The sequence below is a fragment of the Parasteatoda tepidariorum genome, chromosome 6, assembly GCF_982258835.1.
Source record: "Parasteatoda tepidariorum strain Cologne lab strain chromosome 6, Ptep-v5.0, whole genome shotgun sequence".
Lineage (NCBI taxonomy): Eukaryota > Metazoa > Arthropoda > Arachnida > Araneae > Theridiidae > Parasteatoda > Parasteatoda tepidariorum.
This window is the reverse complement of record NC_141760.1, coordinates 57,227,275-57,239,579: the sequence shown is the minus strand read 5'-3', so window position 1 is coordinate 57,239,579 and position 12,305 is coordinate 57,227,275. Positions and strand designations below refer to the sequence as shown.

Genomic DNA, 12,305 nt, shown 5'->3' with positions numbered 1-12,305 from the left:
AACATTTGTGATAAATAATGCTGTAAAATTCAACCTTTAAAGCACTATTCAGCTTAAATGGTCATTTAAATGGAAAAGGTAGTTTGGATGAATGTCGATAGAGAACCGTTGTAGTTTTGTTTTGATAAAAGGTCACAACTGGTTTTCTAACATCTATCAGGTTTTAAAACTACCAGAGTGTTATAGGATAATATCTGGTATACGGCATAAACTTATTAAAACTATCCTCTGAATTCAATTTTTTGCGATAATTGAGTGATTTTATACGAATTGTTTTTAATTTTTTTCTGCTGTTGAGTTTTAAATATTAAACTTGCAAATAAAAAGTTCTATATTTAATGTAAATGCCAATACGTTTGACCATAAAGTGTTAGGACATTTTATCAGTACATTTCGTCAATATATATATATATATATATATATATATATATATATATATATATATATATATATATATATATATATATATATAAATTATAAATACTTTTGTATTGATAACAACATTAAAACTCTTTCGTTTTCATAAAATGTCTTTGGTCATAAAATGATTTTGGGAATTCAAGGCTGAAAACATACCATTGAATTATAATAAGATTTATATTTCAAAGGAGGAGTTATTTTTAAAATCTTGTCCCTCTTTCACTTCCATATTAGGAAGCATTAAATGATTTTCCATAATGCGTAGAGTTACAGAGGTATGTGAGACTGGAACCTAATTACATCATTCTCTGTAAGTATTTAATGCGAGACCGAAGGTTTTAGCATGTCTCTTGCTGAATAACGTGTTCCAATAAACATCTGCCGGAACCATCCGGAGTTTCGTCCACACCCTCTCCCTTGTGGAGAGGGGATGTGAACTGTTATAACCACCAGCCTAACTTTAAATAAAGCTTTTTATAACGTATCATGATTTTTGACTGCATTATTAAAGCTGAATACAGCAATCATAACAGGAATGTAGCCCTGTTATTATCGGTGCTCCGGGTCAGCAAACTCATATTTGACCTAAAGTAAGTAAACATCTTTAAAAGAAATTCCAAGAAAAAGTTGAATATTATTTAATTTAAACATTCTTTAATACATTTACACCTTATTTATCACAACACTGTAATTAAAATTGTTTCAGTGTATTGGGTGGGTCAAACTCAAACAGCATATGTAATAAAGCTGCCTGTTGCATTAAACTATATCTAATAGTAATTGAAAAAAGAGAAAAAAAAAACGCTTTGAAAGGAACTCTAAGAAAAATGAGAAAATTGCTTTACTTGAATAGCTCATTATAAATATAGCCCTTTGTTAAACGTACACATTGCAAATTATTTACACTGAGAAATGTTAAAAAAAAAGGCTATGAAAGAAAGTTTCTAGAATAAATATTTTCGATTTATTTTCTGGGATCTGGCTGGCTTATTATATATAATTAGGAGCTATACATATAATTCAATACACAATTATCAATAGATATCTTCGATTCTGTAATTTGTTTCTGTATATGATACATAAATGACAATCAGCTTTAATAATATGAATTAATCTTAAAATCAAAGAAATATTATAGAATATTCTATGTAGTTACACGAAATACAATATAAAAAAATTAAAATATTTGGATATTTACAATTATTTCAAAGAATCGATCTATGGTATATTTTACATTCTGTGACATTTTGGTTCGATGTAGGCATGGAATTTCATAATGAAGTTTTGAAATATTAATTATGTGCCAAAGATATATTTTATTCACAATATGAGAATCTAATGTACTTTATAAAAGATTATTTTTATTCATTTAATAACTCTGGTTTGAAAACAAGCTGATATTTTTTTAAGTTTAATTTAAAAAACATTTGAAATATAAAGAAAAGTTTGCAAAATAAGCAATAAAATAGTTTGTATTATAATTATAAAAAAAAAACAATCTCCCGAAATCACACTACAGAAGCAAAAAAATCACTATTTCAAAAAGTGTTAAGATTGATGGGAAAAATTCTTGCACCTTTGTACCTGTTAAAAGATAACTTTGAAATAGAATTCAAAAATTTCTCTGTCCAGATGATAGGTATTATTTTAAATTATGATTTCAAATAATTAAATAAAGCTAATTAAAAATATAATTAAAAGAATTGTAGAAAAAAATTGTAAATTAGAAAAAAAATTTTTGGAATAATGAATAAAAAAAGTAGCAAAATTTTTATAAATAATTGTTGGATGTCTTAAAAATGAAAAAAAGGATACTTAGACTAAGAAACGTAACGAAAGGAAAGTAATTTAAAGATCCAACATTATTTTCTTGGAATAAAAGAAAGTTGTATTAATGGTCTATAATGAGACTGTCAGTTCTTAAACTATAACTTTAGAATCCTTGTCAAACATGAAATCAAAAAAGAATATACATTGAGTCGCAAAGTAACATTAAAGTATGGGAGCCCCGAAACCGTTATTAAAATCTGACAAATTAATAGTGAGGAAGATCGCATGAAAACTATCAAAGGTAGTTTGAAAGTCTGATGTTTTTTAGAGCTGTTTCTAAAAGTCACCTTTCAATCTCTGTTGCTTTTGGCAATAAAACATGTTTAAATTTTTTCATTGCCGCTTATCTCACTACTTTGCCGTTTGATTTTTATTGTGCTTTTGTCCTTTTTTTTTCAATAATTATTTAGGACCCCTAATGCGTATTCAACACTAAATTTTATTTTGATAAGAATTCTAAAAATAAATATTAAGACGGGTTATAACACACTATTTTGTAAATGGGAGTTTCATTAAATTCTTATCTAATATTTCAGTACATATAACTAATATTCCAGATATCAGTGTAAGAATTATTTTAATGTCAGCAACAAGGTTTACATGTGATTAGCAAATAAACCATAAAAGCATGAAACAAAGATAAATTTAACTATGCAAGTTCACGCGAGATGAAGTTAGCATTAAGCTTGTATGAACATTCCTGAAGAACGATTGATTTTTCCTTTAAAAAACAAGACTAAGAAAAGCTCCTGAAATCAAGAATGAATCATCAATGGTAACTCAAGAGTAGAAAGTGTTTGCAAATTCAATATAAACTCATCTTCTCAAGGTATATTTTAGGTTTTATGACCACCATTGAAACAAGGTTTATTCGCTCTATGCTTTAATTTTTAAGGAAGCAAACTTTGCATATTTATATTTCTAAAAATAATTTAATTAGTAAACCTTTCTATGCCAACCAAATAAAATTGAAAATACAACGTTTGTTGTAAGGTCACCTACTACCTGGGATATTTCGATTTTTGTTTTAATATTTATGTCTTTTTTCTTTCAAAACGCTGATATTTTTATGGAAACTGAAACATAACAAAGAGTTGAATAAAATGGATTAAAGCAGATCTTAAAGGTAAGAGTATAATAAAGATTTAATCTTCATCTTTTGACAACAATTACGTTTAAATTCAACACGAAGTAAAAATTTCAGAGTAAATTTACAAATCTATCTAAAGGCAGGAACTAACAAAATTTGCTGAAAAAGTTTTTTGTAAATACTTCAAAAAATATGTTTAATTTCAAAAAAGGCCAATTTAGCACATTCATGATTTTAACAAAACTAATGTATCACCAAACAAGTATTAAAATATTATCCAGATATTTACGAACGAAAATAAGAGAATAAGGTTTAATTGTGTGTTTTGATAAGGGCCCATTAACACTTTCAAATAAATGCACTGGTGAATAAAATGTGGTTTATTGGGCTAGGCAGAGATATTATCTGGAATATTTCTCAGAAAACATCATACTCGGGTAAAAATAAAAATTACTCTACCGACACGTAACCGGAGGCCATAGTCAATTATGTGGATACGTCTTAATCATCCAATATAACTTAGAAATCGAGCAGGTTTCTTTTTTCTTCTCTTCCTACATCAGCTCCCTTTCATAATAAAAGAGCTCCAGGAAATGTGCAAAGATCCATTAGTCCAAAAAGTTCTCATGTCACTTTACTAAAGCTTCGATTGCAATTAAGAAAAAAAATATCTGCAGAATAACCGATCCAATTATATAATCAGTCATTCAAAGAGGTAGATTTCGAAATCTGATATCTTAATCTAATTGAGAGACGTATTCATAAATTGAATTAAGGGATTTAACTGTCTGTTCACTTAAGAGAATGAAATAGAGAGAGGTAACCTGTCCGGATAATTTTTTGAACGTTGAATGAAGGGAATTTGTTGAAGGAAGAAAAAAAATCGAAAGATCGCATAAGAAGTTAAGCGAAAAAGTTAAAGTTGGACTTATAATCTGATTGTTATAAATTAATTAAAACTAGACTTCTTCTGGATGAAGTCAAAGTTTAGAGCGGTTTCTGCACTTTTCGAAATAAACTTTGAATATCCAGTGAAACTAAATCTTTAACTTTTGATAGTTAGGATCAGTTTGAAGAAGACTGAAAAAAAAGCTTTTTTGCAGTATAAGATAAATTAAAAAACAAACTAAAGTGAACAGATTTATATGGACAAAAACCAACTTTTGAATCCGACTTTTTGAGCCTTGCATTTTTAATAACTCGTATCGTTAGACGCAGTTAATTACATAACGACATTAAAAATAAGTCGTTAATAAATCTATAAGTTAGAGACAGTTTAAAAAAACATTGGTTAAAGATTTGTTTTCAGTCTAAGAGATTAAAAATCAAATAAGGAAACCATCAGACACTTCTCGTACTTAAACCGAAATTAACTTTCAAATTGGATCGTAAATTTGTGCAGTTTTATTGATAATAAAGTTTTTTTAATAAATAAATGTTTTGTTTTAAAGTTATTTATGTTTCATAAATGCTCACCGAATAAAATTTTTAAACATGCATTGAATAGTAACAGATTACTTGATGATTGTTAGTTTTTACAAAATCATATTAATTGATCACTTACTTAATACAAATTTCAAATTCCTTACTAGCTAGACTAATCCGGTGAATTTCTTGATTTTAAACGTGCTAAATTAATAATATTCGCTTTTAGTTAAATGTTGATTTTTCCACCTCTGTATACTTTATTGGTTTGTTGTTGAAACACATAAATACAAGCTTGTGTACTCAATTAAAGCGTTCGGTATACATTAAGACAACAAACTATGTTTACATCACGTTGCAAGTTTGAATTTTAAATCTTTATAACGTCATCATAGGCTTAAGGCTACGGTTCCGGACTGCAGGAGAAAAGGTTAAAGATTCGTGCTCAATTATTCTCGCTCCTAATATTTACAAGCTCAATACTTACAAGAGAAAAATGCGAAGTGTTGAATTGAAGTAGGATACTTATGTATTTTAAGTTTTTTCTGTCAACGTAAAGAACAGTAGGCATCACAAAGAAAAGAGAACACCCTTGGTATCGAATCTGATATGAAACTGTTCAACAGAAATTGAATCTTTTCAGCTGAATCTTACGAGTAATAATAAGAAATGCAATACTCTGCTGTCATGAAGGCTCCATGCTAAATTTGGTTCCAAATTAATTAAATTGAGTTTTATATGGGAAAAATTACACACAGTTTCCCTGTGACAATCTATTTGGTGCATAGATTTTTAGGAATTTATTTTATAATTATCATTAAACAGTCGACTACCAATGTGTCCCGCAGTGGACTGATCGTAGTGATCGCAGTGGACTGGTTCCCAGTGGAACACCGAATTTAAGCATCACTGGCTGCTGTCAGTAAGTTGGTGGTTGACCACTTGGATCAGCCTCCGTAGGGACCTAGGATGCTGGGTATCGGTCCTCGTTAAACTGTTCTATTGTAAAGTGCTCGACTTCGCGCGTAGGTTGCCGGGCTACCAAAGTAGGGGAACCATCCCCTCTGCAGAGGATCAAATTATCTTCAGATAATCCTCTGGGATGTTTCCCAGACCATCACCAATAGCCCATTGTGCAGCTCTAGTGCGACAATTCCCACAGTCCGACGACAACCAGTGTACAAAATGTTGACTGGCGCACACTGAAACTTACTGATCACAAAATCTTCCAAGCTCCCTTAATCAATACCCCTAAGAGTACTGATTCAGAGATTTATACTGCACTGGTTAAGGTAAAAATTACGATGTACTGATGGATGGTGTGTAAACGCGTCCTTCCTCTAAAATGAGAAGTGACTTATGTATGTTGTCTCCGGAGGATCCTGAGGGATGTTTTCCAGACCATCGCCAATAGCCTATTGTGGAGCTTTAGTGCGACGAAAATAAAAGTACCAAGTACTATTGATAGAATAACTTCTAATTTGCAGTTTATTCTTCTCCAGTAAAATGCTTTTATAATATTTGTTCCTAACTGCTGAAGTATTTTAGTCCCACAGTGAACTTATTGTTAAGACACGGTTCCCAGCAGATCACCGAAGTCAAGCATCATTGGCTGCGGTCAGTGTGCGGGTGGGTGATCACTTGGATCAATCTGAGTAGAGATCGAGGGTGTGTGGTATTGGTCCTCGTTAAACTGCTCTATCGTAAAGTGCTCGACTTGACGTGCAGGTTATTTGGCTACCGAAGCGGGGGTGTCATCCCCTCTTCAGAAGATCAAAATTGTGATGGCATGTCTTCGGATCATCCTCAGGGATGTTTCCCAGACAGTCATCAATAGCCCATTGTGCAGCACTAGTGCGACGTAAATGAACTACAGCAACAACAACTGAAGTATTTTAGGGATTTCAAGTAAAAGCCTGTGACCTTTGTCACAAATGAAGATCTTAGCATCGAATTTCTTTATGATTTTTTGTAAGCCCATTCAAATCAGAAACATAACACAAATGACAACATAAACTAAAATAAAAGATATTTAAATAATTTACTCAAGCGTACAATTGATATCGAACCCACACACTTTTTATTTCTTAATGACTTAGGAAATAAAGTATTCTGTTGTAATAACAGTTTAGTTGAATGATTAACGAGTCTTAAATCCTACCGGTAATTAAAAAAAGGGTACTAACTACAGAACTAAGCAATACGGATCCCACAGTGAACTGATTGTTGAGACACGGTTCCCAGCAGATCACCGAAGTCAAGCATCACTGTCTGCGGTCAGCATGCGGGTGGGTGACCAATCTGATCAGTCTGAGAAGGGACTGAGGGTGTGCGGGATCAGTGCAGTTAAACTGTTCGAATTGCTTAACTTCGCGTGCAGGCCGTTGGGCCACTAAAGCGGGGGAGCAATCCCCTCTGCAGAGCATCAAAATTATGATGGCATGGTCATCGTCAGTGATGATTCCCAGACAGTCAACAATCGCATATTTTGCAGCTGTATTGCGACGCTAATAAACTACATCAGCAACAACTCAATACGTAAACAGTAAGTCAGACTGTGACTCATAACGGAGCTCATGTTATCTTGTGTTGCTAATTCGTAGGCTAGCGAATTTAGCTAATGTGAAACAAATATTCGTAGATTCACCATTGGCAATCACTGATGAAGTATAACGCTTATAATCGGAAAGCTTTAAATTGTAAAATAGTAAAAATGAACGGAAAATTTTAAGATCACTTTTATAATATTTGATTATTTCATACCACACTTTCTAAATTAAGTTATTTAACTTAATAAAACTAAAAATTCGACATTTAATTATTACTTTTTCGTGAATTGCATATTTTATTTGAATAGTAATGCTTCTTCCGTAAATAGTGTGAAATATCAAATCTATACAAAACTATTTATATGGCCAAATTATAATAAGCTTCTAGGTCAAAAATAATTCAATTACAGTTATTTCAAAACTCATTCCAAAAAGTTTTCTTTTGAGATACTGCAATAAGCTTGGATTGAGTAAGTTGAAAATAAATAGTGAAAATTTAACATGAATGATACCTAAAATTTATTAAAAAATGAAGGTTTTCAATAAATTATGAAGAAATCAAAATTGAATTTACTTACTTCGACACATTTCACATCTTTCCAGTGTATCTCTCAGAAGTTTCGTCTCTCTTGTCTAATAAAAAATACACTTTCATTAATTGAATTCCCATAAATATTTTATATTTATTCTTACACTTTTTCATGTGATAAAATTGAAAATTACGGTAGAGTTCTAAAAAACAGTTTTTATGATTTTTTTCATACTTTAATAAAAACTTACACGAGCAGCAAGTGAAATAAAATTAATTATATGTGTTCTGATAGAAAAGTCTTTAAGCATCTGAAGAGACAGTTTTTAACATTAGTGAACGTTATTCATTATTGAAACGTTATTTATCATTTACTTATTTTATACTCCATTATATTACAGAATATGATTAGTAATTTAATTATATTTTTTAAGCGTTATTGTAATATTTAATGCTCTTAGTTCAAACTTTAAATTACCAGTTTTTATATTTCTTAGGGTTTTTACAATGCTTTGAAAATAGATCCAACTTTGAAAGAAAATAAATCCAGTGCTTTATAGTATTTTGTTAAAAGTTTTTGCGAAGTTTTTATACCGAAATTTCAATTTTTACTTTTAAAATTTAACATAATATCTTCATTTTTTAGGCTAAATTAGTTTCTGAATTAGATTTTTTAATAGAAAAAGCTAGAAATGTGTTTTCATTAAAAATATTAACATAATATCTTCATTTTTTAAGCTAAATTAGTTTTTAAATTAGATTTTTTAATAGAAAAAGATAGAAATGTGTTTTCATTAAAAATATTAAGTTCGCTCCCCTCTTATATTAGGGTTTTGAGAAATATAAAAATCACGACATTGCTATAGCTTCCACAAGAGATGAGCTGCAGGTTCTAATCAGTCATGCTCGCCTGAGCTACCCAGATGAATATTTACTGAAACATATATTTGAAATTTTTACCGTAATTTGAAATATAGAATGCTATTGTTCCTGTTTATTTTTGAATCACAGCTGATAAATCAAAAAATAGGCAATTTTTATCCCCAAGATATACTATGGACTAAAGTCCGCAATTCGACACACATTGCGATATTCAATATTTTTAACGTCCCGCAATAGATTGATCGTTAAGACACGGTTCTCAGCAGATCACCAAAGTCAAGCATCACTGGCTGCGGTCAATGTGCGGTTGGGTGACCACTTGGATCAGTCTGCGTAGGGACCGAGGGTGTGCAGTATTGGTCCTCGTTCAACTCGACTTCGCGCACAGGTTGTCGGGCTACCGAAGCGGGGGTGCCATCCCCTCCGCAGAGGATCAAAATTGTGATGGCATGTCTTCGGATCATCCTCCGGGATGTTTCCCTTACCGTCGCCAATACCCCAATGTGCAGCTCTAGGGCGACGTAAATGAGCTACAATTTCAACTCAATGTTTTTAATACAGTTGAACATGTGCGTAATTTGTGGTAAAACGTGGTATAATGTACTCGAGGTAAAAATTTGAGAAGCACTATACACGCGCGATTTGAGAAGCATAAATTTAATTCCCGGTTTCATTTTGGTGCTCACCCTTCTTCAGATCGAAGGGTGCCAGCTTGTCTGCGAAGACAAAGCGGCCGGTCCTCAATACTGATCACACTACCACCAACGAAATTATTAATTATTCTAATTTAAAACAGAACAGAAGAAAAATGCTCTAAAATGTATAAATATTTTTAAAAGAACCGCGATGGCTCAGGGGAAGAAGCGTTCACCTTCCAATGAGGTGTACCGGGTTCAAATCCCAGCAATGGCTGGTGGATATGAAATTCGCATCCGGCTCGCATCGATCACAGTGCTGGTGTAAAATATCCTACGCGGTAGGCGGATTATGCCATCATTCGGTAGGGGGGGGGGCGGTAGCCCCTTGCCATCAGGCTAACCATGGGAGGATTTCGTGATTTTCCTTACCATGTAATACAAAAGCGGCTGGTTTAATCAATATTTTTTCCCAATACTTGATCCAGAAGCTCCATTGTCTTCTGGATTGGGTTCAAAATCACAAGACTACGGAGTTGAACATTAGTAGCCATTAATTGGGTCAGCTGTTCAACTGCGGTTATAAAATATAAAATGAAATAAAACCTTTTTAAAAACCTACATTTGCTCATTAAAATGCATCTAAGTAATCACTACATTATTTATCAATTTTATAAATAACTTTTATACTATAGAAGCAGGAAATTTTTTTAGTTTGTTTAATTATTTTTTAAATCAGAGAAAGTGAGTTAAAACACGCAAAGAAAACTCACACAAACCTATTAAAATGTACTAAAAGTCACCGGTTGAAATGCTTTATTTTAAGATTTTCTTTACGTTATGCAATGTTTAAAAGCAAAGTGTTACATTTATTTATTTTTTAAGTATGAAAAAAGTGACTTAAATGCCAAACGTAAAAATAAACCTATTAATACACATCTAAAAATTCATCAAAAATCAACAGTACATTTTTTTTAAAAATTGCATTACTTTCAAATATTCTTTTCTTTTTAAATTTTAAGTTGTGACTTCCTTGCAATGTTCAGAAGATAATGATTAAATTTATCTAATTATTTACCATTTTTAATTCTGCAATTTTTTATGTGCATTTAATAATACTACACAAAATAGTAAAATAGCACTGAGCATAAGCAAACTAAGCAATATTTAATCCTGAAACCCATAAAAAAGTTTTAACTTTTTAATATTAAAATAAAAATATAATAATATTAATAATAATTACAAATATAAAAATTTTTTCGTCAAGTATTTCTCTTTCGTTTGAACAAAGCTTATGGAGAGAACTTTTATTTAATTCATGTACCGCTTATTTTATATATTTTCTGAATATTCGTAAAAATCATTAATTACAGTAGATTTTTATCTTTTGAACTTGGAACTGTAAAATATTTTAATTTTCGCACATTTGTCGATAAATATGCAGAAAAGTAAATATTTGCAAACAAAAGATTTGGAATCTTTTGAAAAGAATTGAAAACAATTTATTAGACAAATGTTTGTTCTTTAAATATTGGTTTTAAGATTTGAATTAATAAATAATGATTTGAAAAGTATTTTAATAGTTTTCTTTCATTCTTAATTTTTAAAGCATTTTTTTGATAATTCTAAAATTCTAAGTCAATTTCAAATAAATCTTCTAAACAACTTAAATAGTTTTCTTTTTAATGAACTGTAAAATCCATTAAAAAATTAAAGATTTTTGGTATAAATTTATAATTAGGAAAGGTATTTTTTTAAGTTGAATAATATTTAAAGGAATAATTTGAATATGAAATCATTATAAAAAATTACAAACATTTACTAATAAAAACCTATTAATCTTTAAGCAAATGTGAACATTTTAAATTTAGATAAAAATAAATTGTTTTTGGTCCTTATTTTAAACTACACATCAATAAAAAAATTGCAAATTAGTCAATTATTTTTAAAAAATTATTAAGCATGAGTATGTGTTGGGTGTTAATTATATTTTTTAATCTTTGTCAAAAATGGTAAAAATGAAGTGAAAAGATGCACTTATTAGAAATCTCAAATTAATATAAAAGGGTGGGAAAAAAAGTTATTGCAATTTAGAGAGTTCTTTACAAGGCACGCGAAATTAAAAACATCAATTCCTGTTAATAATTTGTATGAGGAGATAAATGGTGATTGATAAAAATAATTTCAAACTTCACCTAAAAAACTTTTCATAAACAAAATTTTTAAATCTTTTCTTAATATAAAAACTAAATTGCTTAAAAATGAAGAAGCTCTTTTTCATTTTATAATGTGCCAAGAAACACAATACATTATCTCAACAAAAATATCCCTACTTTTCGGATGAATTCCCCTATTTTATTAAAAATTCCCTTTCTTTCTGCATACATTTTCTTCAAATCCTTAAATATTATATGAATACGCTCACATATCTACTCTGATTGACGTAATTTACTAAATATGCTTCTATATTTAGTGATGAAGCCATTTTCATTCCTCAGTTGACTGTTCTTTGAGTATGGCTGTGGCATTAGCAGCTGTTACCTACTCTCCAGTTTCTATAATGGAATGAAAGCTTAACTATTATGACGTAAAGCGTCTGTCATAATGCTTTGCTCTCCTCTCTTAACTATCGAATACTCTCAGTGTTCGTTATTCCCAGTGTGGGATAGTTTGCGAAGGACATGCTATCGCAATAGCGAATCCATTCTTGCATAATGGATGAAAATAAACGCGTGTTCCCTCCATTGATGGAAGGTTTAAATCAATGTTAAACATGCGATGCAAAGTATTTAGGTACATAATAAAGTTTATAAAGTTTCAAACATCAAAACAATTTCAAATAGATAGTACTACACGTAGTGTACTTATTAGAATAGTACTGCAATGACGAGTGCTGAAACAAACACATATTTTGTAAAATGACAGTTTACTGAGAATATTAACAT

General features: G+C 30.5%; 1 protein-coding gene across 1 annotated transcript in view; it reads right to left on the bottom strand.

Moving 5' to 3' along the window:
* Nucleotides 1–12,305, bottom strand: part of LOC107441319 (cartilage oligomeric matrix protein) — a 317,408-nt gene that overhangs the window by 94,798 nt on the left and 210,305 nt on the right. The window contains exon 6 of the mRNA XM_043046110.3: nt 7,893–7,947. Within this exon, the coding sequence (XP_042902044.1) occupies nt 7,893–7,947 (55 nt within the window). The remainder of the gene's footprint in view (nt 1–7,892; nt 7,948–12,305) is intronic.